Genomic DNA, 22,648 nt, shown 5'->3' on the forward strand with positions numbered 1-22,648 from the left:
TGAGGATCTGGTAAAGGGAGAGGGAAACGGAAAAAGTAAAGCCGATTCCTGCCTCACGTTAATTGAGAGGAAAAGGATATGCCTTCCTTGAGCATCATTGTTCCTCTTTGCTCCAGCTTCTTCTGGGAACCAAGCGTATTTTTGGAATTGAGTTTAAATTATGTATGCATTTTCAACAATAGCCCCAATGCCAATGCATACTGTCAATGTTTCTTTTTTGGTGATAAGGGGGGTCCAAATGCTCCGGAATGCCACTGTTAATGTATATTATAGTCTACAAGAAAATGTTCAATGCCTGTAACTGCGAGCAATTTTGAGTATTTTAACAGTATATTCTTCGTCCTTTCTTTGACTTCATTTATAGCATTTTTTTTTTCACCCTCCACCTCCACTACTAATACGTATTTGCTACTTTTCTCTTTAACTCCAAGCACGCAAACAGAAAAATTAAAAACTTAAATTACAAGCAGACATTGTTTTTATTCACCATTATTTCACCCTTACCGGCTTAATTCACATATATGATTGTTATGAATTTTGATGTTTTACTCCCAAACCGGTTTCATTTACGGTAGAAAGAAAAGAAGGCCATAGCCACAAAAAAACAATATCATATTTATATCTCAAGGTCAAGGTCAAGGCCCACCGAAACTACCTACTGCTAACCTACAAGGAGGCAAGTACAGTGTACAATCTGGAACACTGAAGCAAAAAAATAGAAAAACAATGATCACAGCAACGTCTCTTCTCATCTTTTTATGTAAAAACCAAAAAAGAAGACAACACTCCAGGAAAGCAACAAGAACTTGAAAATAGAGCAGAACAAAAAAAAAACACTGCATTAAAATTTGAAAATTTACAGTGCTATGAGAAAAAGCATATCTTTTTTTTGTCTACATGATAGAGCATGCATTTGGGTTGTCATCACTGAACATGGTGATGTAAGGGTCTTCATATCTTGTGATGATTCCAGTGTGAGCAGGGGCCTCCACTCTCCTCACATAACCGGGAGGAGCCTTCTTGTCATAAGAAGGAACTGCATATGGATGAGCCACCAAGTTGTAAGGCACATAGGGCCAAATCTCAGCCTTCTTCCCTGTTGATTTCGCCTTCTTCAGCACCTTGTTTGGTTCAACATACCCAGTTACTGTCACTTTCTGCTGTTTTCGGTTTATCTCCACAGATTTCACCCCTGCAATAATTAATCAACATTTCATTTCATCATCTTCATGTTGAATAACAGTACTGATAAATGCATTGTAGATCATGATAACAATTTATGTCACTCACCACTTAGTGAGGAGAGAGCGTTCTTGACCTTAAGCTCACAACCATCACAATCCATTCTCACCTTTAGCTCCACGGTTTGGAACTGCTTCTTCTTCTTCTTGTGGTGGTGGTGGCCACTGCCCATTAGATCAGACAAGTACTCTAGTGTGCCTCCAACTCCCATTTCTGAATGTTTAGAAGTGGAAAAAAAAGTGGAGAAGGCTTGTCAATGTAATTTATAATATGATATGAATGTGAATATAGGAACAAGGTTGATTGGTGAACTAAACTTGTTGAATGTGTCCCAAAGAACTTTAATTGGGAGGAGTTGAGTAAAGGTGGTGTTTGATGAGAGTGAAGCAAGGGAGCATACATATATATATATATATATATATATATATATATATATATATATATATAGCACATAGATTGATCATTTTCTAACTTTGTACAATGTTTTTTACAACATTATTATTACTATTATTTTATATCTCTCTGTCCCTTTAATTATCTTATCCGAGACTCTTTTCTGAAACAAAAAAGAAGTAGTTGCATCGAACTTACTTTCTTTCTTAAAAAATAAATGGATTCGTTCCTTACCTTCTAATAATAATAATAAATAAAAAAACGTTGCTCTGCTCTGCGCTGTGGAGAAGTTACATACTACGTTCGAGATCTTTTACTTACAGGGAGTCACAGACCTACATGCAGCCTACTTATAGAGACGTTTAATCAGATTCAAACAGAGGAAAGATCGTGGCCCCCACAACACCGGAAAATAAAACACTTCATCGTACCCCCAGATTTTGCCTTCGACAGATATTATTTCCTTACGATAACCGGAAAACAATACATTGCTGGCTGATATTTATTAATTAATTCTAGTTCATAAAATGGGTTCTCTCATCAATATGTAAATAGTTTAAGTAAAACTGATGTTCCAGAGGAGTTGGAGTACCCTGAATGAAAAAAAAAAAAAAGTTGAGATGAGAGAATTAATAAAGATAATTAGATTTTTTTAAAATGACAATAATTGCCAAATTTTGTAATATTATACCAATATCATGATAATAAAAAATAATTCTCTTAATTCTTAACATAAAAAGAAGAGGATTCTTACCGGAGAAAATTTAAACCATAGTGCCCTTTTAAAAAGGAAATATTCTGTGAAAAAAGTAAAAATGGCCAGCCTTACATGCCGCGCCCTTCTTAAAAGCCTAGAAGAAAAATAAATTCAACTTCTTTACATTTTATAAAATAAAATAGCATATATAATAATTAATTAAAAAATGAATTTAGTACATATATACTGAAGAAAATTACACAGTTAATTAATCATAAGTTACTTTTAATATAATTTTTAATATAATTATCATAAAAATCAATAAATTTGTGATATGATAATCATTTGTAATTGAAGGATATTGCATGTATTATATGTTCTTTTATCTCAATTACACTGCAATTCACTCCACGTTAAAGCCAATGAAGTTGACAACCAAATACACATTATATTTTGATACCCTATAGAATATCTTTGGCTCTTGATGCAAATGTCGGATCACATTTGCGTTTTCTTTTTCGTGAATACCATGGTTGACGAAATGCTTGATGTCTATATTATTCTTGCTTTCAGCGCACACTGAATTCATCATCTTCATAAGTTGAATACCACTACAGAGCTGTTATGTTACGATTCAGTATAATTAGCAATGAGGGCAAGAGTTGAGTTATTAATTTCAAATGATTCATTATACTTTACAAAGTTGTTTTTGTAACAAATTCTTGGTCAATGACAGAAGCCACGAACGCGTTTGGTTGGGAGCATTCATACACAGCACAGCTGTTGCGAGGTGTTGTTGCACAATTATGAATTCAAAAACGAGTATTTAAATCATTTTAATCCAACAATCTGAGGAAGTCTACTGTTTTGGAAGGTTCTTTGATCCCCCTTCTCAGCCCAAAAAAAAAACGCATCTTTAATTTTTTTGGTTCTTAAGGTTTAATTGGAGAAAAGGAAAGGATCAGTGGTTTGATAAAATTGCTTCCCTTTCTTATATATTGATTGATATTTGATCATTGTTATCGAGAGTGAAAAAGGCTCTCATGTAGTTTGCTTAAATTATTCAATTAATTAATTTCTAATAATTTTGGTCTAACGAAGGAGGGTTGGAAAAAAATCATATTAAGAATCAAATCAAAGGCAAGTATGATGAGATTTATAATAACTTATAAATCAAATAGACCGATGAGGATTAGGTAATTTGCACAAGGTCATAAGTTTTATTCATTCTAATCTTATTGTTGTTATTGTATTAAAAAAATATAACTAGTTATTTTAATTAGGGGGGAAATACAATAAAACTAATTAATTAGTTATTCTAAATTTAAGTTTTTTTTTAAATAGCATATCTTTTAATATCTATACTATATTTTGAATAATGTGTTAAACTAAGAATCTCCTGTCCGTTACTATGGTTTCTCTCGTCAAAAACGGGAGAAACTAAGGGGAAAAATTAATCAGTTTGTTTGCACTTAATTTACAAGTACATCATTACAAACTTAACCTCTTTTTTTTTTTTTCTTTTCTTTTGGCTTTCCTGTTACCTATTTTACTAGTTTCAATAATTGGTTTCCATATATAGAACTATATAATACTGTTACCCTTTTATTTATTTATTCATGTCGCTGGACTCATAGCATGTCCTGATGCCTGTCTCTTAAAACTTTCGAACACATAATAACATACATAATAACAAATGGATAAATAAGACATAATAAATGTACGTAGCATGTCGTTTTCTCTGTTTGGTTTTGTCCTCTTACAGCTATTATGGCAGTAGATATCCATTTGAATGCATGTGATTTAACAAAGCCCCATTCTTTTCACCAACCCCATGAACATATCTTTCCACTCAATCATACACTCCCATGCATGTATTACTACAGTGATAGACTCTACTCTAGTATATGACTGGTCACTTAGTCTATTATTTGATGGATCAATATACCTAAAATAAACATTTCTTCAAAAGTGTCGATGCACTAATGAAATTGTTGCCTCCACCTAAAAGATAGATAGTGGATACATATGGACAAAGCCATCACTATAGTAAGTCCTGGTTATTCTTTCTCCAAAATAAATGGCTCATAGTTTGGGAGGATTAAGACTTGGTGGAGAATTGAATTGAATGTTGTAGGTTTAAGTTGTGAAAACATCAACGAAAAAAATATTGTGAAAACATCTTATAATATATAAAATGAATTATTTCATTGAGTTGAATAACTTGTATGAATTATTATAAATCTTTTTAATATGATTTGAGTTCAATTTATATATAAAAAAAAAACTAAAACCGATAACCTTTGAAGTCTTATTAGAGTGAGTATCCATGAAAATTAATCATGGTTCTGTGGAAAAAGTGATGAATAATAAAAGAAAAAGATCATTATTTTTTATTTTCTTTTGTGTACAAAAAGTCTGATTGGGATTAGAACATATAACCTCATCATTCATCATTTGATAAAATAAAGTAAAATGACTAATAGTTAAGTTTAAAAACTAAAATAGTTTTTTTATAATTTCAAAAAATTAAATTAATTAGTAATATTTATATCTTCAAGTACTATATTTCCTTTTCTCTCTAGCATAAAGAGCGGGGTGGTAGGGGCAACCATGGTTTTGGTGCTAGATAAATAATCTCTGTTTTCATAAGAAAAATAAAATAAAATTATCCTCTTGTTTATTAGCTTTGATTAGTCAATTATGCTTTTTAACGAAAGCTAACATAACAGCAACTTTCATTGCTTATATATATTTTTTCAGACGGGATCCAAATGAAGCAATTAATTGAATAATTTAACCAAACTGCATGAGAACCTTTTCACTTCAAAGCAACACTGCACAGAAAGTTCTCACTTTTGGGAAAAGTAGGATGCAAAGAGAAAGGCAAACAAAAAAATAAATAAAAACTAAACCAATGAACTCATAGCATATGGTAGCTAGCTAGGTGGGAACTCAGAAGAGAAACAAGTATCATAACACCAGAACATCAATGCAATCTTAATTTTAGTGGCGGAAATATAAAACATTAGCCACTAGCTAGAGGTGGATTAACTGTGACATACGCTAAAAAATTTAGCATAAACTATATATAAGCACGTGTTTTTGAAATCAAAGTAACAAACACAGATGTCAACATTTTGACGTCCCTCATAGCCAGCTTTTAGGTGGGAGCATGAACCCTTCAAATTAACCTCAAGGACAACAACAATAACAAATTAAACTTTATTATTATTATTATTATTACTACAATGATAATGTGAAGAAGAAGAACCTATAGTTTTGTAAAGATCAAACCAATTATATGTTCTTATCGGGTTCTCTATTGATGATGATTTTCTCTTGAACAGAAAAAAAAAAAAAAAAAAACCTTTGGAATGCAATGCCTAGAATGGCATATTGACATGTGGGGATAGGATATTAGCAATTACTTGTTCATATATCTTTTGGATGTTCGTGTTTGAAGGAAACAGGAAGAGTACTAACAAGGGAAAGCTGCATCAAGCTTTTTGTATTTTATTTTCTTCTTTTTGGATTCTATATTCTTATTATGAGAAAAAGGAACTACTTTAGGAAATGGGGATGGAAGGTGCAGCTAAAGGCTGCATCAAGAAGTGTTTTGTTTTCTCTTCCCAATCCCCTCCCAGAACGATCACTTAATTACACACTTGTTTAGAAAAATCAAGTTTGAACGTCTTTTTTTTTCTCATACTTTTCTTAACATCGTGTGCTAAATTAGGATAAAGTATAGGGGAAAAAAGTTTTGAAATGTATTTTTTTTCTTCTTCATTATATTGTACTTTATTCTTCCTCAGCTTTGATAAGTATCATGTTCCTTAAGAATGAGGCCTCGTCCTGGTTCAATAAGATCAACTCTTTTTTCATAATTTTTTTTGCTTAAAATTAATAATTCCATTCTTTAAACTTTTTTAAAATTATTTAACCATATGCATCTCTTTAATAAATTATTTTATTTCTTTTATTCCCTGCCAAACAATCTAAAAAATTATTTTACTTTTACTCTTTAATTTTTTTTCTTCCATTTTCTTTTCCTTTACTTTTTTTTTCTTTCACTTTTTGCCCCTAAACTAACACATCCTAACAATGTAAAAGTTTTTTCTTACACGACTACGATATTATCTAATCTGGATAGCTATATGTGATAATATTCTCAATTTTGTAATATTTACTTTTAAAAATCATATATAAAATGACACAGTTAGTAGACAGTGTAAAAATATTTATACTAAGTAATGTATCAAACTTATAAATTCTAAAATATATGTATATGAAACGATAAAAATGAATAATTAAATGTAAAGTAATTATATATATGAAACATGATTTGATATTAAAATCATACAACCGTAATTTAATTTATTCCGTCCTTTCTGTCTTTTAAAGGTCAGAACTCAGAATGAGTAATAACACCTTAGCATGCAGTAGCATCTTCATGAGTGAAAATGGAAAAATACAAGTCAACATCACATATATATCTATAACGTGTGTAAATGGTGCCCTCAATCTCAGGTCATAATCAAATTGCGAAACGCATTCAAGTTAGTTCAATGGGTTTTTTTTTTTTTAAGACTGTTCAATGGTTATTTGTTCCCTCTTAAATGTTGTGAACCAGTTGTCCAATGAATCATTTTGGTTATGGAAGAAACAAAATAAAAATACACGTAAAGTTCAGCTGGCACGCAATATTAAACAGAATTAGGTGAGAGTATAACGCAATGCAATATTCATGGATTCGCTAATGGTCACAATCGGGTTTTCCTTTCTAGGATCATCATTCGGATTTGCCCTCTATTATACATAATGAACTCCTCAATTTGTCACATTTCATGCTTTTGTCAAAACCACAACATGGATCCATGCTTTTGTCACATTAGGATTCATTTGATGCATCATATCATATACTCCTATAATACAATAAAAAACAATGTCATTCTAGCAGTGTTTTTCTCGCCCAAATATGTCACACCACGTATATGGTATACATACTTGAAGCAGATGATGCAAGGTATTTGCTCACCATGTTTGCTGCCTTTGTGTTATGAGTGGAAAGAAAGTTTATACTTCGTTAATTAATTCTCTACTCTATTTACCTAAAATGTTAAAGAGGACTACCATCTGTCTCAAAGTGTAAGTGCCGTCTCTTTTTAAATTGCCTAATAGGATAGTAATTTATTATTGTTAGGAATCCCTCAACAGACACAACATTAGCAATCCAATCCGTGATAAGTTATTCATATTAAAAGTTGAACAACAAAAATCCATCAAAATAATTTCAATATTATATATTAATTTTTAGGGAAGTATGTACTAATCTCTCTAAAAGTTATCTTAAATTACGTAAGTTGTTACCAAAAAAATGGCATAAGAGGGGAAAAAAAAGATAAATCACTTTGGAAGTCCATCCACACCCACCTGATTGCCATAGAATACGAACTCTGGATTTTAAATTGGTATAATCAAAATGAAAAATCAAATTAAAATTTGGTCACGCAATCAAAATAATGTATGCTGCTTACCATACAAATATAAGTGTAAAAAGAGTAAATTTTGAGCACGCGATCAAAATGGATAATCAAAATTAAATTTAAAAAAGTTTAATCATCCATATGTAAGTATATAATCAAGATTAACTCTGTTTTACCTCTTGCTAAATACTATGCATGCTTATACGTACATGTGTGAAAACAAAACAGTGTAAAACTAAAACATAAAGCAGTCAAAAGTAAAGGCAAGCACAAGCTCCATTATGGATCCACACTACAAGTACGACAATATTTGTCACTGTTATTTTACATTCAATTTAGCGTCAAATAATTATACTAAGTCGTCGTACTCATACAAGCCCCAAAGCAAAAAAGACAAAAACAGACTCGCTATATCACTTTAAATTGACAACAAGCAAAGAATCATACAAGAAACTCGAAGCTGGCCTGATCTTCGTGCTCCTAGTGTTTATCCTAGGAATGAAAGATCAAGTTACAAAAGAATATTATGACAAAAGAATCTGTTTTGACCAAAAATAAACAACAGCTATATACATGTGGTGTAATAAAAAAAAAATCCAAAAATTTCTTTCCAGCTTGATCTTTAACGTTCCAATTTGAAAGCTGGATGGTATCACTTGTTAGACCACTGAAATTCTATTTCTAGATTCCGTGGGGGGCCACTTTTACTTTGAGGCAACAAAGCATACTCTCCAGCTACTGATCCAAGCATTACCACTCGATCAATCTGGATTGTAACTTTCCCAAATTTACTCTGTCATCAAATCACAAAAGAGGGGTCAGGTGGAAGTGTAAAAACAAAGACCAAATGCACACAAGTGGTCTTAAAACACTGATTAAGAAAAACAAAGATAAAAGACATTTAATAAACTTATATTTATTTTAAAGTAATTAAAAATATTTAATAAAACCGATTAAATATTTCTTAATTAGTGCCTTTAAGACACTCGTTAGTGAAGCCTAGAAACAAAATATTTGAAGATGAATACAGTGCATATAGTTCATGTTTTTGCACATTTTACCTTTCCCACTTTGCTCTTATTTTTGCAAGAAATATGAAGCTTCTGGCCTTTTGGAGGACTTTCAAAGGTCCATGAAAAGCTCTCACCCCACTCTGGATTAGGGCCAGTTGAAACCACCTGATCAGCACATCATCATAAAGGATATTAGTAATTTAGTATATTCACTTTTTCAGGAAAAGAGTATACAGCATGCAACATGTGATAATAATAAATAAAGCTCCATAAAAAAAAAAACCTCAATTTTTATATATATTCAGCAGAAAACACAATGTTCTTTGCCTTTATGATATTCAACAAGCTTCGAACTCTAGCATGTACATCGTGAAACTCAAGGTCAAAATACAATTTGGAAGTGGCATTAGATAGGATGCCCAAGAGCAAGGGACCAGAAAAATTTTAAACCAACAATTAAGGCAAACCTATTCTAAAGGGACAGAAAAAAAATGATTTTGGTTAAGTGAAATGAATCGGTTATTCTGCCAATAAATGTGTAGCAAAACCTCAGCAGAATAGGTAGATGATCAACTGAAATTCTATCTAGGAAACAGCTCTAAAAATAAATATCCAAATTGAGTATTTTTGGTATTGACATGGTTTTCATTGAGAAGAGGAAGATAATATTAAGTCATTCAAAAGAAACACATTCATAGGTTAAATTTGTAGATGACTGACATGGAGAGACAAAACCCAAATGTACTTTTATATCCATGTCACTGGATCCTAGTGCATACACAGACAAAATCAAGTGGCCCCTCTTCCCCATAACAACACAAAAGATTCAAAGCTAATAGAAAAATATGAAATCATAAATATAAAAAAATGACCTGGGTTTGCCTTGGTGGAGTGTTGCCAAGTGTAAGCTTGCAGTAAACACTTGGGTTTCCAACAGACTGCTTCATATTGTTACCACGCTTGATGATCACCACCAATGTCCCTGGCAAACACTGCAATAAAAATTCTGCTTTCTCCTGAAACCGAGGTGGCCCAGACTGGATTAAGTACTGCAGCAATGGAATTGCATCTGCAGCTGCAATTGACTGAGCTCTAGAAACTTCAGCTGGGCATGCTGACCAAGCTTGTCTGAGCAGGAAAAGTGCATCCAATGCAGCTTCCTGACAAGCCTCTGAACCTGTCTTTAAGGCTGTAACCAGATGGGGAATGCTAAGGGTTGCTGGTTCAGTTGCTCTAAGTCTTGGGAAGTTGGTAAATAGAGAATTTAAGGCTTTCAGATACTCGTCATTCACAGTTCCAGAAGCCCATAAATCTTTCTCAATAGCGGCTATAAGAATAAAAACCTTGTTAGAAATATAAAGTGGGGAGGGGTAGATGTGTTTCTGCTTAAATGAATCACCATTGTTCATCAATCAATTCTGTGAAAAAACTGCAACTATATACATGTAAATTAGGCTTTGAAGTGCAATCTGTAATTGTTCAAATTACATTAATTGAATACTTAAAAAGCAATAAGTGTCTATTTTTGCTACAAGAGGCTATATAAGCACAACTGCAGTCTTGATGTTTAAATAATGTGACAATAGATTGAAGTTCACAGGACACAAGTTCTTTAATTTATGTTTCCTTCCATAAATTTTAGGTGCACAATCAATTAAAAATTAGCTCTTCTATTAATCAAAAGATTTGTTCTTCATATGTAATGGTATTTGATATAATTCTTTTTTAGCAATCAAGTTATGCCTTGTTTTATGATAGCAAGGCAAAAATCATTTACCATGTTCATCATAACATCAAAAATAGCAAAAAGATCATTTTATGTCAATTTGTTCGAACAAAAGTAGAAGTGTATTCCCTAACTTAGTGTATTTTTAACTTTCTCAAAATGTTTTTTTATTGGCAAATGTTAGTTGTTAATTGTTAATTTTTTGTTAGTGGGAGGATTCAAACCCATGACTTCCAACTCCAAGCCAACCTTATAACTCTAACTTTCCCAAAATGTTCAATATTATGTTTTAACTTTTAACTATAACTAAACCAGCATAAAATTATCATAAAAAATGCACACAAAGACTCACCACTTATATTCACTCCTACTGTCAAAGAACTAATCGTTACTATTGTTTAAATATCTGTTTTGTTCAGTTTCTAAAACTTTCGTTATTCCAATAAAATCAGGTTTTCTCTTTACACCAGTATCAAGGCTGCCTTTTCTAGAAAGTAAAATGAGGGCATGTTATTATGCAGCTTTTTGTAGGAATTTTGAAGGGGGAAAAAAGTATTAAGATGCTCAATAAGCCAAGCAGTAAAAACTGCAAGAATAGCAAAGAAAAACTCACCAGTAATTGCTCTGACTGTTTCACTAGAAGCGTACTCTTGAATAGTATTATTTGAGAAGAGAAGTTTAACAAACATTGCCGCCTGAATTGATGTTTCTGGATCACTTGAACCTATCAGATCCAATACAACCTGAACACCACCGGCCTCTGCAACTGCTCTCCTATTTGATCGACTGTACATCACAAGATTCTGCAAAGCACATATGGCTACAACTTTCATTTCTTCTGTTGGTTGCTCTTCAAGCACATTCACTAAAGCACGACAAGCTGAAACTGCATCACTTGTTCGAGCAAGAGCCTCATTCTGAAACAGATCCCCAAGAGCCAAAGTTGCCAACAACCTTGCCTGCTGTGCTTGAGTTTGTGGGTCCAAAAGATACTGTGATAATGGTACGATAGCTGACTTTGTTACTTTCGTTTCTCGAATCTTCACATTGTTCAGCAATACTTCTAAAAGTCTTGCAGCAATTTCCTCACACTGATGAGATCGTAGGAGCTCCAAGAGAGCCTCTATAGCACCACTTTCAGCCATAGCTTCTGCACTAGTTCCGTCATCATTTTCCAACACCAAAAGAGCATTTAAAGCACCAACAACTGTGCTATCTGAGCCTGATCGAAGCAACCTTACCAATACAGCAATAGGAACTTCCAAGTAGAATTCAGAGCTAAACTGCAGAATACTTGACAAAACCGAGGCAGCAGATTCCCATAAAGCATGAGGAAGGGAAGGGTCAGCTTGCAATATCACTTTGGAAATTTCAATAACACCACCCTCTTTAGCAATTTCATTAGGCCATGTTAGTGCAATACTAACTAGGGCTTTTACAGCTCTTTGCTGCAATATGTGTATACCAGAACCAAGAACTCGAACGAGAGGGCCAATGGCTTGCTGTGTCACTGGATCCTTCTGAAGGCGTTCTTCTACAAGTAGATGTGAAAGAAGCTCAGCAGCCAACTGTTGCACTGCTGAAATTGGAGAGTCAAGCAAATGGATAAGTGGTTCAATAACTTGGCGAGAAGTCAATGAATGGTCAGCACGACACTGTGGATGTTCTAAGATATTAACCAAAACCTGCAATGCACTGTGCTGTCCATCAGGCCCAAATTCCTGTCTTGTCAACAACAAAAACAAGGGTTCAACCACTTTAGCAGCAGATGGTCCTTTAGCTATGCTAGCATTATTGGTCAATATACGCAACAGTTCAGCAAAAGCTGCACATAGATAATCAGGTCCTTCATGTAAGATGTCAAGTACGCTTTCAATAACTCCAACTTTCACCATTTCCACTTTACAAGCAGGCCTGTCTTTTCCTAACTTGACCAGAGCTCTGGAAATAGCCTCATGAAGTATATAGTTCCTACCAGACAGTAGACCAACAAGAGGAACAACTGCACCATGTGCAGCAACTAATTCAGCCAGTTGCTCATCATCAACAAGCCTATCCAATGCCCGGACAACTGAAAGCTGAGCGGGACTGAACTGAGTCACAAGGAGAGAGACAAGTGGTTCGACACAGCATGCAGCAGCTGCTGTGGACCGAATCCTCGTATTTCCAAAAAGAGCACAGCATAATTCAGCAGCATCCCCTTTCAAGTCTATTGAACAATTTGATGAAATGATCCTACAAAGAACTTCCACTGCATTCATCTCAACATCAGCAACAGCAAGTGCTCTTGATGGGTTTTCACTCAGTAACCCAACCAATGCAGCAATAGCAGCATGCTGCTCCTTTTCTGAACCGGTACTGAGAATCTCCACCAATGGTTGAACAGCTTGCCGAGCAATCTCTGCATTTCTAATGTGGTCAGCAGAAAACAAACTTTCCAAGGCTTTTGCAGCACTATACCTTGCTCCTCTTCCTCCTAAACGTAGAACAGCTACAAGTTGAGCAACAGCACCATATGCTGATTCATGTTTTCGTATTTCAGCACTGCTAAACAGGATTCCTAGCAGATCTGTAGCAGCTTCTTCAGTTGCATCTTGTGGACTCAGTGAAAGATACTTCGTAAGTGCCTCTAAGGCCCCAGACTCCACCATTACACTCATATTTGAAGGACAATCTTTACCAAGCTGAGTCAAAAGCCCAAGTGCCAAAAATGGTGCTCCTGGACGATCTGGAATTGGTTTGAGCAGATCAACTAGAGCAGGTATTGCCTTCCGAGAAGTGGCTCCCACTCTTATATCATCAACTCTAAACAACCTCTCAAGAGCCACTTGATCAGGATAACGCACCAAAGAAAATTCCTCTGACAATTCCAGAAGATCCTGTATATCAGTATCAGCACAGCCAAGCAAAGAGATAAGTCCACCTGCTGCCCCAGAATTTGCCACAGACAAAAGTGTTCCCCTGCTACCATTACAGACAAGGCTAGCTATTGATTGTGCAGCAAAATATTTGTTTGCTGATTCCTCTGACTTCAATAAACTGGTAAGTGCTGGTACAGATTTAATGGTGGGATGTGCCCGTATGATATCTCTATTTTGAAATAATATTGCCAACAACAAAGCATGAATCCACATGCTGCTATCTTCTTTGTATTCAATCTGCATGTTCATCATAAGGGAGCTAACAGGGTTTATATACAGAAATAATTGTCATATAGTAACATTGTTTCAGTTTTACAGCTAAGGATGCCTTAATGTGCAAAGAAGTAAATATTTACTAGGAAAAATTACAGTTTATCTACATGAATTTTTTTTGTCTAAATCAAGTTTAAAACATTAACTTTCCTTACGATTCTGAAACATACAACCTTTCACCCCCACCCCCTGAAGTCCTAGAAGAAACATAAAACATCATAGTGGATAATAATTTAGTTAAAACTGACAACGGATGAGTCATTGGCCAAACTTGTGAGTTGTGATCATTGTGTTTGACAAAGATTCACCTAAAAGAGTACATATCCTATCCAAACACTTCATTTTCTATTTTTTACATCAAAAATTCATTTTGTCTTGAACAGATTTCAGTGTCTCTCCAACCATTATGTTTCAGAAGATAAATATCAAATACAACTTGTTAAATTCTGTACAAGTGAGAATTGAGAAAATGATCACATGAAATGTTTCTGGCAAGGGTATAAGGTGGGAGATTTTGAAACTTTGCATCATTGCATGAATTGTAAGATTTTAATTTGGTGCACTAAAGTTGCTTTTGGACAATACTTCAAAGGGAGGGGAGGCAGAGGGGTTAAAGCATGATTTTCCCTATTAAGTATTTATTACCTATGATCAGAATCAAATAGACTAACTATTTCTTTGGATTTACTGAAAAGGCACTTAAATACCTGAGAATATTGTGAGAAACAATTTGAGATCCTGTCAATGAGAACATCGATTGCTCCAGCCTCCATTATTGCAATTTTATTTTTTTCATCATGACAAGCCAGAATAGACAGTAACCATATCGCCAAGTCAGCACCACATATAATGCTGGTGCTAGTGTTGGATTCACAACCATTGGCCTCTTCTCTTGTGTACCTGCATATGCTAATGAATTCCTTGTTGTCATCATCCAGGTAACCCAAAGAAGGCTGTGCAGAAGTAAGCATATCAACAAGAGACCGAATAAGATCGGCACACAAGTTTGACGAATGGAGATCCTCCACCAGTCTCTGATGATTGGCTTTCGCAGTACAAATAAGAAGTGCTGCTCCCCCAATTTTGGCCTTGACATCTGTGGAACTAATTATCCTCTTAGCTATTGAAGATATACATCCAGGTGCTGACACGATAGTATCGCCTAAAACAACAGGCTGATCCTTACACAATCGAGATAAAATCTCAATTGTTTTATCTTGCAATGTTGGCTCTGAATCAACAATACACAAGACTATTGGGCTTATGCTTTTAGGGAATTCAGCCAAAACTGCACAAGCAGATTTAATATTTGCACTGGTCTCTTCTGACCTGGACAGGATGGCAAGTGCTTCTAGAGCCTCTGATGTGGCAACAGATCCATTAACAGCAGAATCTAAGAAAGAAACTAATGCAAGAACAGTTCCAGCACGATTCACACAATCAGTTACAGCATAATCAACATCCCGAGAATGCAGGAGACGAGCAATTGCTGCTGCAGCATGGGTTTTTCCAGAAATTGTGCCTTCACATAATATTCTAGTAGCAGGTAAGATAACTTCTTCTGCAATAGCTTTCTCTGCAATTTCACTATCCAAAATGAGGTTTGCCAGAGCACACGTGGCCATCTCTGCAACTTCCAAAACTGAAGAGTTTGCTAGTGCAACTAGGGTGGATAATGTGTCTCTAGCAACAGCAGCTACATCCCTGTTCTCTTTGATGGAAAGAAATATTGCAGCCAGGCAGTGTGAGGACTCAATCAGGATACTTTCAGATTCAGCATTAAGCAATTTCATGGCTGACAAAAGAGTTTTAACAGCAATGCTACTTTCACGCACATCTTTCCTTGTTTCAAAAATTCCTGCCAGAGCTGATGCAGACTTTTCCTGAGTTTCTTCTTTGGTAGAGCTCAATAATATTATCATGGTATCAAATGCATCACTGGAAGCACTACCTTCACGTAAAATTTCACTAAGGGGAGCAACAGAAAGCATACTTCTCAAAGCATCCAAGACATAAACCTTAGAATCAGGAAGATCACTAGTCAATAAAGCTGTAAGCTGACTAATGGTTGTAGTGTCAGATTTATGTATTAAATGATTTAAAGTCTTTGCTGCAATATCCTTCCCATTTGGACTTCCATTCTTCAATAGCCACAACAATGCAGGAACAGCATCAGCACTTTCAACGCAAGCACGTATATCTTCGCTATGATTGCACAGGTTCTTAAGGATTGTTGCTGAATCTTCCTTTGCTTTTGCAGATCCTGTCTCCAAAATTTGAACAAGTGGAGGTATGCCACCAGCAGCAGTAATTGCCCATTTACTTTCATCATTTTCATATGATAGAAGGCAAAGCAGGGCAACTGCACACTCTTGCTGCTGTTCTGATGAAAGCCCCAAAAGGGATATCAATAGCTGAACCCCTTCACGGCCCTGAAGTGCACGCCATAGACTGCCTTCACTTTTGCACAGTGTCAACAGAGCTTTTATAAGCTCGTCTTGAACTTCATTAGCTGCCATTGTTATCAAACCAACAAGCAGGTGTTTTGCATCAGAATTTGCGAGTTTATTTGAAAGTATGGAATTTCCATACAAACTAGCAAGTGCTTCAATGGTTCGTTCCTGTACAAGGAAGGGCAAGCGAGGTTTAAATTGCTTGAGTAATGTCTGCTCGACAACCAAAGGATCTGATGCTCTGGAAGATTCTGCCTTGTTATCATATATCATGAGAGCTGATGCCAAAGCTCCTAATGTGTCAGCAATTTGGGTAGGTGAGGTGCATGATTCAAGACTTTGGCCAAGGCTAGATATGACAAAAGACAAACCCCCAGAGATGTTTGCTAGAGCACACATAGCATTCTCCTGTAATGCTTGAGCACACTCACCCTGCATGTATTCTTTGGAAGGAGCTATGGTAGCATTAATCAAAGCAGGAATACCATTAGCATTGGCTATCTCTCGCCGTGCCTCTTTGCACTGGGCAGAAAGAGAATTCAGAGCACCAGCTGCTTCAGCTCTAACAGAGTCATCATTACCTGGGCCTAATAGTTTCAGAAGTTGTTTTGTCACCTCCGCTGTCAACACCTTTGAACAAACAGATGCATCCTCCACCATTACAGAAGCAAGTAAATTGCACACATTAGCTAAACTGCTAGGCTGTCCCGTTGCCAGTAACTTCACTAATATGTCCACTGCTCCAGCTCGTATTGTTGCATTCCAGAATCCCTCAGTATTGCTGGAGAGATTTTTCAATGCACCAGTCAATAAACCTTCAACTACATTTCCTGCCTTCAGGCCAGTTTTCAGCTGCTCCCAGAGCACTGGTACAACTCCTTCAGTTGAAAAAATTTTTGAACCAACATGATCTTTTACACCACCTTGAGAGACAGCATAAATAGTCTTTGCAGCAGCAATTTGGCCTTCAGTAGAACTGGACTTTAGTAGACCAAGCAATGGAGGAATGCATCCTCCAAGCAAGACCTTCACCCTTAGCTCATTTTCTTTACAAAGGGAGCCCAAGACAGTTGCTGCCTGTATCTTCACATTCAATGAACCGGACCGGAGAAGGGAAACAAGTACTGGAACTGCCTGAGAGTGAGATCCAACAGCACTAAAAGCATTTTCACGCAGATCTATAAGCTCCAACAACTGCCTTAAGGAATACTCTTTCTCCTGCACAGAAGATGAGCTCTGACGCAGCTGCTCAATGCATTGGGCAACACTAGCTAATGTCCCATCTGGATCCTCCATGCTGCTGTTACGCTCTCTGCAAAAGCAACCAGTAAAACATGTAAGAAGCCAAAATTTTGTTCGCACATTTTTTAATTCCATAGTCCATAAATCAAAGCATCAATTCACATGGTTCTTAGTTCATTCTCACAGGTTAAACTGTTAGCTTATTTGGCTGCAAGCAATTATTACTATCACTTATTCTGGCAGCATTGCAAGCAATTAATCAATAATTTTATCAGGTTGCACATTGTTCCTGTAGTGTGACAACTTTATTAGGTGAGTTTTAAGTTGTAGCCAACCTCAATCCCATCTTCAGAACAGAATGTGGAGTTGGGGGCTCTGAATCTTGAGTCCTCCCGTCACCATTTCTTTCCTGCAATCAAAAGAGTGACAATGGGGTATGTTATATGGCAAGATATGTAGCATATCTATGAAAACTTCAACTAAAACATCGGAAACAACAAAAATAAACACAAACAGAGAAATAACATAAAGTCAGTGATGGATGGATAACAAAGTAATGTGTCCTAAAAGAAAGAGGAGATGAAATGGGACATCAAGTTCAAATGGAAGATAGGTGAACCAATATATATCACAGTCTGATTGCATTCCTTATCAAGATAATGAAAACTTTCAAATTGTTGCTTTTGGTTTCACTACAGCTGATTTTTTATCCTTTAGTATTGCATATTTGCATCTCATTGAGCAATACATAACTACATAAGGCAGAGAAAATCGTACAGCAACTTAAGATATCAGCAAAGAACCACATATCTTAACAAACCCATGAACATTTAAGTAAAATACACAAACAGGCCCTAACTCTTTTATAAATCCCATCCTTTGTTTCCATTTTCTACCTATGCCCTGCATCCCACAAGATCTGTTGCACAGTTAATCATGCTACAGTCATGAAACTGTACACGCCTCAATATGAAGAACAGCCACAAACATGTTTCTACTTTCTTGGGGACAAATTAACATACGAATCACTAATCAGCTAAAAACAAAAGGAAATCCTTAATATTAGCATAATTAAATCCCATAGTTCTTATAAAGTTCCAATAATGAGTGATCCTCAATGATACTTCCTAGAATTGTCTGACATCCAGTAGAAAATGAGAGTAAAACATCGGCACAACAGAGCAATGCACAGAAAATATAAATGGGAACAAGATCCATAAACTCCACCCCATGCAAACGCGGACAACAACACTTTTTCAGCTTAACTAATCAAATAGTGAAGATATGAGTAATGGCACAACACAACAGAACACAAAGATGATACTGTAGTGAAGAAGGTACCAGATCATTTGCGGCAAGGGTGGTGCCATTGTTGGCAGCAAGTCTCCAAGCGAGTGAGGTAGCCATGGGGGGTTCAGTTTGAGTTGAACAAGTTCAGATCTGGAAGAGACAAAGCATCATTGATTCATTCAGATCCAATATAGTAAGTAAGTAAGGTATGAGTGGAAGTGGAGTATGGTTAAGAAGATGAATGAATGTCGAAGAATTCAGCAATGGTGTGAGTGGAATAGAAGAAGAAGAAGGTGCACATCACAATCACATGCATCTATGTATGGGTTTCGTAGAAGATAAGACGACACAATTGGAAGAGGAACAAATGTAGTTGGTTGTACCTTTTTCTTTTTTTATTCTATTTTGTTTTTATTTATTGTTTTTATTTTTTTAGTTTTGATTGTGTCTTACGTTTTCAACTTTTCAATGAGATGGAAGGATAGGAAGTAGTAGGAAGTGTTTTTGTTTTTGAGGATCTCGCCGTCACTCACCGGAGCACCGACACCGACAGTGCCAAGTTCAGCCTCAAACCAAAGCTTATTAGCTGACAGCTAAGCGTCGACTTCACACACTCCACGTGAGTCAAATTTTGGAGATGAAAGGTCTAATGACATGTTTGGTTTCATATTTTTTATATAAATAATTAATTTTTATCTTTTAACCATGATAAATGAAACATAAGTCTTCATGCATAATTATCTGAATCCTCCACTACTAGATCCATGTGTTAAAAAAATTATTTTTCTCTTAATTTGTAAGTTTACTGTTTTGTAGGTCCATGGGTTAACAAAATTTTATCACACTCTATATTTGTGTTTCTTTGTTGTATATTTTTAAAAAAAATTAAAATTGTAACAATCCAATTCTCAACATAACATTAAAATAAAATAAAAAATCTATATAAACATTTGATAATGAAAAAAATAAAAATAAGATGATATTTTAATAACTATATGTAAAAATAGAAAATACTTCGACTATAATATTCGATCTCCTTTGAACATCTGTATTAAATATATCTAGGGTTGGATCCTTACTATGATGCTCGACCTGCTTGAAACATCTAATCGGATGCATCTAATGTTGGATCTTGACTACAATATTGGGCCTCGAAACATCTACACAATGTACCTAAGGTCGGATTTCAATTCTTGACTGCAATATTCGATCTCTTTGGAACATCTACATGAGATGTATGCAATAAGACCTTGACTATTTAGGTGATGATTCATCCTCTTTGAAACATTTGAACAAGATGTTTCCAATATAGACCTCAACTAAGGTAAATAGACATTATATGTTATATAGTCGGATACAAAGTTGGCAGTTAATTGATACAAAATTGATATTGCTCTATATTCAAGAAATGCAGATGTCCAATAAACTCAAATTAAACATCCTTTTAGTCTTTTAGAGTCACATGACAAACTATCACTATAAGGCAATGTGTTGCTAAAAATTGCATCCCAGATCACCTACTCATCAAATGGACAACTCGACTTTAACATGAATTTGACCTTTTAAGCCTCTTTTTCTATTTGATTTGAGGTTGGAGTGCTATATTTTCTCTCAGTTTTAAGTCATTATATATTAATTAATTACTATTTTTTTCTGATCCTCATTCAACTTTTTTAGTTTTTACTCGAAGGATTGTGTGCCTCTCAATTTTAGGTCAAATTATATATGTTTTTACATCAATGATCCTGATTTATCACATAATAATGCACTCGTTTTTTAATGTCTCTTGCAACCTCGATCCATAAACAAATATGTTATTACACGGATTTAGTCTTGTTAGAATAGCCAAAGCAAATGCAATGATATCCACGAGGAACCTAACTTTAATTGTTCATCACATGGGTTTGAATTGAGTTTGAGTTTGAGTTGAGCCAAACCCAGTACTGCCGCCAAGTCTAACCAACCAGAAAGGAAAGACCATTAAAGAACTGTCTCAATTTTCAAGTCTCCCTTTCTTTTTTTTTTCCTTTAGTTATTCTCTTTTTCAGTGTGCTTAATTTGTTGGTTGAAATATACGTTCTTTTTATTGAAAAATACTGCAGTACATAATACATGTAATATTCTCTTTAATAAAAAAAATCGAATTACATTTTACGATTTTCCTAAACGATAACACACCCTCAATGCATTGATGCAGCGAAGGACAGGACAGTTAACTTACGGAATCAAAATACTATTTCCACAGTCCTTACTTATGATATTATTTTAAAAAATTTGTTTTTAAGATTTTTTTTAAAAAATTAGATGTATTAATTTTTTCCCTATATATTAGAAAAAATGAATGATTTTGGAATCATAATATAAATAATTAATAAATTTAATGCGATAATTATTTTTATTAAGACATATGAATTAGTTAAAAGAATTTTCTAATTAATTACAAATATATTAATAGAAAGTCTGATTTTGGTGCCTACAATGCAATAACAGCATTTTCTGATTAAAAAAAAACGGTGTTATTGTTCGCCGCTATAGACTGAAAGACAAGCAAATTATAATAAGTTGAAAACTATATTTTTTACTAATTTGTAGAAGCTGGAATGTCAAGAGGTTAGATATTATTATGCAATCAAATTAAGTGGCAAGTAGGGAGTCATGTTAGTAGGAGCTGCGCCCCGTAAGCATTTGCTGTTAATATGATTGGGACCCCTTACCAATTACCATATCAAAACAATCATCACTTGTTTTGTTTTATTTTCTTAAACTAATGTTATCTCAATTTAATTAATGCATTAGTTTTACAAATCAGATTGACGGATTCCAGACATGTATTAAGTTGTTGTTGTTGTTTTATCAGATATAGCATATTTTTCACAAGAAATAATCTTGTTGGAACCCAATAAAATTATTAAAATTATTTTTTTAGTTTTGTATTAATAATAAAAAAAAATTGACTTAATAAATAGTATTTTATATAACATAACGTGATAATTATATTTATTTTGAAGAAATAACAAAGCCAAGTATTTGGCTAAACCATAGACAAAAGAATTTAATAACTTTTTTCATTGATCATCGTTTTCATCATAAGAATTGTGACCAAATTATTATCTATCGTTACCAATCATATTATATCATCCCCTGTCACACCAAAGAGTTTTTGCAGCCGCAAAAATTTGTATACAATTGGAGTGGCATTACATCTTGAGATTCATACTCTTATTTGAAAGGATGGATTCATCAAACATCAGATAAATAAGACTCATTATTGCCACTTAAATTATACATGCAATCTAACTCTAATTTGAGTGTTGGAGACCCTATAAGCACACAAACTCTCTATGGATATATGGATGCAAATAGTTGGAGACATGAAAATCTCATAAGAGGAGTTGTGCAATCATCGCCCTCAGTTCATCTCAAAACAATATTAATATTATTTATTTTGAAATGTATTTTATAAAATATATCTTAATTGTATTTTTAATTGTTTAATAAAGTTAATATATTGTGGTAACCAATGAAATTTGTTCAATTTCATTTCATATGCTCTTGAGTTTTATCGAATTAAGTTTAAGTTTAAATAAATATTCTTATCAAAATTTTGAATGAGTTGAATAAAAAATAATCTCATGATAGTTCGTTAAACAAACAGAGTGTAAGTGCAAGCCCTAAATAAGGGGAGTTCTGCATATCATTCTTTATATTTTTATTTTACATTTTATGAAGAGGGCCTACGTTTTTCTACTCCCTAAAATACTAATATCAACGGAAGTTGAAATGTCACCACCAACACTAAGAATCAGTGATTGAGATACTGGACTCTGGACTTGGAGATAATAATATAATAATAAGAAAACATCAAAATGATTGAAAACATGCAACCGAAGTTTATATTTTTATATTAAAAAG

The 22,648-nt window shown here is 34.5% G+C and overlaps 2 protein-coding genes across 5 annotated transcripts; both read right to left on the minus strand.

Annotated features, from left to right (window-relative positions):
• Window positions 1-594: 594 nt before the first annotated feature.
• LOC114421889 (heavy metal-associated isoprenylated plant protein 23-like) lies at window positions 595-2,077 on the minus strand. Of its 2 annotated transcripts, XM_028388004.1 has the most exons (3): window positions 1,870-2,077; window positions 1,291-1,455; window positions 595-1,192 (listed from the first exon to the last, which is right to left on the minus strand). In XM_028388004.1, exons 2-3 carry the CDS (start codon window positions 1,451-1,453, stop codon window positions 894-896), a joined length of 462 nt encoding a protein of 153 aa, XP_028243805.1. In that variant the 5' UTR covers window positions 1,454-1,455; window positions 1,870-2,077; the 3' UTR covers window positions 595-893. The 2 variants fall into 2 exon arrangements, with proteins under 2 accessions (XP_028243805.1, XP_028243804.1); XM_028388003.1 differs by lacking the exon at window positions 1,870-2,077 and having other exon boundaries at window positions 1,291-1,637.
• A 5,999-nt stretch (window positions 2,078-8,076) lies between these two features.
• On the minus strand, window positions 8,077-19,378 carry LOC114421892 (protein CELLULOSE SYNTHASE INTERACTIVE 1-like). 3 transcript variants are annotated; one of them, XM_028388009.1, is made up of 8 exons: window positions 19,270-19,378; window positions 18,788-18,886; window positions 17,782-17,855; window positions 14,459-17,516; window positions 11,171-13,715; window positions 9,704-10,158; window positions 8,880-8,996; window positions 8,077-8,611 (listed from the first exon to the last, which is right to left on the minus strand). In XM_028388009.1, exons 2-8 carry the CDS (start codon window positions 18,851-18,853, stop codon window positions 8,471-8,473), a joined length of 6,456 nt encoding a protein of 2,151 aa, XP_028243810.1. In that variant the 5' UTR covers window positions 18,854-18,886; window positions 19,270-19,378; the 3' UTR covers window positions 8,077-8,470. The 3 variants fall into 3 exon arrangements, with proteins under 3 accessions (XP_028243810.1, XP_028243809.1, XP_028243808.1); XM_028388008.1 differs by having other exon boundaries at window positions 19,190-19,364; XM_028388007.1 differs by lacking the exon at window positions 19,270-19,378 and having other exon boundaries at window positions 18,788-19,181.
• Window positions 19,379-22,648: the final 3,270 nt, after the last annotated feature.

This window comes from Glycine soja, chromosome 8 (assembly GCF_004193775.1).
Source record: "Glycine soja cultivar W05 chromosome 8, ASM419377v2, whole genome shotgun sequence".
Classification (NCBI taxonomy): Eukaryota; Viridiplantae; Streptophyta; class Magnoliopsida; order Fabales; family Fabaceae; genus Glycine; species Glycine soja.